We start from the raw sequence: 4,215 nt of genomic DNA, 5'->3' as shown, positions 1-4,215 counted from the left end.
CTAGGGAGCCGATAAGCAGCTCCGTCAAACGCTGGACCTGATTCTCCAAAAGTGCGATCTGATTTGGCGGGGGAGGAGGATTATCTAGACTATGATTCCTCCCTTGCTGGCTCTTCGAAGGATTATTCTGACTTGACTCCGGGGCGGGGTTACCCTCGGTCGTCCTAGATTGGTGCCTCCTTGTTGGCATTGGGACTAAGACATATATCTTGAACATCGTGGTAAACCAAACTGGAGAGACAGAAAGAAGAATCCCTGAGCCCCACAGTGGGTGCCAATTGATGATGCGGAGGCCGATCACCTTCATCTGCCTCAAACTAGGTACTTATAATGGAGTCGGCGTTTTGCTTCCTTGGGATCACTCCGACGTTCAGGTCAGATTACCGGATTGATACAAGCTCAAAGTATGCAATTTTGAACTTAGAGAAAGAAAAGATTGGATCCCTTATTCGTTGCTGGTCCTCCCCCATTTTATCCTCCTGCCAAGGTAAGGATTCTTTTTCCAATTGCTCGGATCCCTATCCCGTTCTTCGTGGAGCTGTGATCTTACCAATATAGATTCCATAATTATTTCTGAGGAGTTCGGGATAGTTCCTATCTCCATGATTCTCTATGTGGTGGTTGATCCTGAAGAATCCGAAGAATCTTCGCAGAGCAAACGGCCAGCCAGGGTTGTGAGGTGTATCTACCACGTGTAGTCTTTGGGCTTAAGTTGGGTGACGTCAGGGGAGTGGCTCCTTTATGGGCACGTGTCACTACTGCCAATGGCTATATTCCTGGAATATTGGAATAATTATGAATTTGAGGGTATTTTTCCCTTATCACTTTCAATATTATTCCCAATATATTTCTTCTTATTTCATCCATTTCATTCTTCTAGAAGTAACCCATAAAACAAAAGAATAAAAAAATGTTATAAATTTCAAGCATATACAATTTTATACAAAGAAACATATTTAGAAATGTCATTAAAAGTGTTTTTGCAGTTATGGATTATTTAAAAAAAATAATTTTCAATTTTCATGCATAATCTGAGTAAAGCAGGGGGCTTGGAGCACCCAGAAAGAGATGACCCTATCCACAATCAACGATGCTGTGCTTAGATGGCGCCTTCCTACTGGCCGAGCCCGCAATCACCCGCCAGTTGGATTGGTCCGCACGGAAATTGTGGAAACCAGATTAAAACTTCTTTTTTATTATTTCTTTATTTGTTCTCTGCCGCGTAAATATTATCCTTCTCCACCGCCCCATCAGACCCTGTTGAAGGAAGAAGAAGCGGGCATGGCTGCATGTAACTTGGCATCCGCTGCGGCGGGGTTTGTGCTCTCGTCAGGCGCAAGCGCTTCTCGGAATGGTTCTGTGGCGTTCGCACTTAGGAGCAGCAGCCCCGGTGCAGGCAGCTGCCTTTCGTCGAGAAGCGGCAGCAGGCTGGTTGTGCGCGCGTCGGAGGAAGCAGCAGCGCCGCCTGCCGCCACCACTAAGCCCCCGCCGGCTGAAGGGGAAGCCAAGGCTCCTAAGCCGCCTCCCATCGGACCAAAGAGAGGCACCAAGGTATTCTAATGGAAATGTTATCCAGTTTGTCCTGATTTTCAGACCACCTTTTAGGACCCGCAATGGCTGTCCTTTGCGTGTGTAGATCCGCTGAATATGTGTAATAGGCCATAAATCATAGAGACTAAATAAGTAGATAAAAATTTAAATTTGTGTGAATTCATCCTGAAAGAGAGTCCAATTCTACCGTTACTAGACCAAGTAGCTGGTGATTGATTCCCAAACTCATCTTACCATTCAACAAACAAGAAGAATATCCAAACCCTAAGTTTACTTAAGAGTCAGTATGCTACATCTATTTTAGTTCCTCCATAATTAACATCAAGAATAAAAATAAAAAAATAGAATTACAAAGTGCATATTTAGAGGAATTTTGAAATGTTAAACTGAGTCTTTCAATTTTTAAGTAGGGGAATCAGTTTTCCCCTTGATGGTTTATTGTGGCAAATTGAGATTCCCATTTATGGTGTCGGAATCCAATTTGGCACAAGTTCTTATTGGCAAAGAGAAAATTTCACCCTCAAGTAGGAGGGAGGGAGAAAGGAATCAAAGTTGCGCAAGTACCCTTTATTTTTGTTCAACTGCAATAGCTGGCATAACAACGTAGTATTCAACTTCTCCTTGTACAGGTGAGAATTCTAAGAAGGGAATCCTACTGGTACAAAGGCATAGGATCCGTTGTAGCAGTGGATCAGGTTTGCTCTGACCCGACTTTTTATTTTATTTTTATTTTTATTTTTTTTGTACTGAGTTACAAAAAAAAAAAAAAAGAGTTATATGTATGTAGAATTTTCCTAAAAAAAATAATAATCTATTTTCCTTTCTGCTTTTTGCTGATTTTAGAATTTTAATTGTGAAAAACTGGGCAGGACCCGAAGTCCCGATACCCAGTTGTGGTCCGATTCAACAAAGTGAACTATGCGAATGTTTCGACTAATAACTATGCACTGGATGAGATTGAAGAAGTGAAGTGAAGTGAAGATTAATGTTAATTAGTTGCATCTGTGTAGCTGCTTGAATCTGTATAATAGACTTATAATCCGTGTATTTCATCCTCTATTATTCCTACTGATAGTTTTGCCTTAATTATTGCTGAGTGATTCCGATTCTCCATCTTGTTTGTGCATATAAAGAGAGAATTAGGGTATCTTTCTGAAAGTTGTCAATTTCTTATATTCTATTTTTAGTTTTTCATTTCATTTTTCTGTGTAATTTTTATTTTTATTAAAAAATAAAAACCGGGCATATTTGTTTAATAATACAGATAGTTTTTATTTTTTTTTTAAAAAAAATCCAACATGTTTTTTGGTTAAAAGAATCACTTTTTCTATGATTATATAATATATGCATAATTTACAAGTGTTTTTTTGTTTGATTTATAATTTAACCATAATCCAATAGTCTGATCTCAATAAATCCAAAAATTAAGTTTTTGAAAAAATGCTACCAATTTTTGGAAGGGCATTGTTGGTCATCGTCCATGGTAGATTCTGATTATCAGAAGTGAGCATCAAAATCGTTTTGGTTTGGTGACCAATATAACTACAAACCAAAATGATCCAACGGTTAAGTCTCAATATATTTAAAAATTATTTTTTTTTTTTGAAAAAAAATGTAACTCGTTCTTGGAAGGGCATCACTAGCCACTGTCCAAGGGTAGATTCCAACGATCAGAACTCATCATCAGAATTACCTTGTTCTGGTGGCCAACATCCCTAAAACCAAAATGATTCAATGATTGGACTGAAAATTAAAATTAGAGAACTTTAAGTTACCTTAAATTGGAGAAACTCCGGTCACTAGTGTTTGGGACGACAATCAGTGGATGAAAGAGTGAGAAGGGACTATTGAATGAAAGGAAGAGAATGTGAGCCAACGACTGGTAGCTACTGGCCAGGGAAGAAAAAGAGAATGAGACATAGGTAAGAGAGAGAGAGAGGGGAACGGGCAAAGACGGAGAAGAAAAGGTTAAGGAGAAACAAATGAAGGCGCACGTGCACGCACGCACAGACACACACATATGACAAAACTTTTTCAATCTCTAAACTTAGAGATAGAAATTTTTTGTTTCTAATTTAGTCTCTGATGAAATTCTGATATCAAAATTTTTTCAATCTCTAAGAGTAGGCAAAATTCAGAAGTGGAAACATTTCGTCTCTAATTCCAAAAAAAACTTTTTGAGATGGAAATTTTTTCTTCTCTTAATTCAAAGATGGAAAAATTCCATCTCAAATTCCATCTTTAACGAAAAAAAACTTTTGGAGACAAAATTTTTCAACCTTTGATTTAAAAACATTCAAAGATGAAAATTTTCTATCACTAATTCTGTCTCTAAAGCTCTAAAAGAAATTTCAGTTATTTTGGTTATCCATCTCAAAATTTGTCTTTGTTAGAGACAATTTATTTCCATCTCTAAAATCTGGTTATGTTAGAGATGGAAATAAATTTCGTTTCTAAATTGCACCTGTAAAAACGATTTTTGTTTTGTAGTGTTTTCTCATCAACATAGATGGAAGGAGATCAAGTTCCTCTACTTGTGTGGCATGACTTAGGAAGGGCTCAGGTCGAGAAATTGGAAGATGGTAGCAACAAGATGAGTTTCTAGAAGACTTCTAGACTCATTTTTTTTGTAACACCTCTTCCCCTAAGCTACCTTATCCCTCG

General features: G+C 38.1%; 1 protein-coding gene across 1 annotated transcript; it reads left to right on the top strand.

Annotated features, from left to right (window-relative positions):
* Positions 1 to 1,207: 1,207 nt before the first annotated feature.
* Positions 1,208 to 2,637, top strand: LOC127805865 (photosystem I reaction center subunit IV, chloroplastic-like). The gene is made up of 3 exons (XM_052342679.1): positions 1,208 to 1,551; positions 2,181 to 2,246; positions 2,421 to 2,637. Exons 1-3 carry the CDS (start codon positions 1,282 to 1,284, stop codon positions 2,523 to 2,525), a joined length of 441 nt encoding a protein of 146 aa, XP_052198639.1. The 5' UTR covers positions 1,208 to 1,281; the 3' UTR covers positions 2,526 to 2,637.
* Positions 2,638 to 4,215: the final 1,578 nt, after the last annotated feature.

This window comes from Diospyros lotus, chromosome 7 (assembly GCF_014633365.1).
Source record: "Diospyros lotus cultivar Yz01 chromosome 7, ASM1463336v1, whole genome shotgun sequence".
Lineage (NCBI taxonomy): Eukaryota > Viridiplantae > Streptophyta > Magnoliopsida > Ericales > Ebenaceae > Diospyros > Diospyros lotus.
This window is presented reverse-complemented; position numbering and strand designations above follow the sequence as displayed.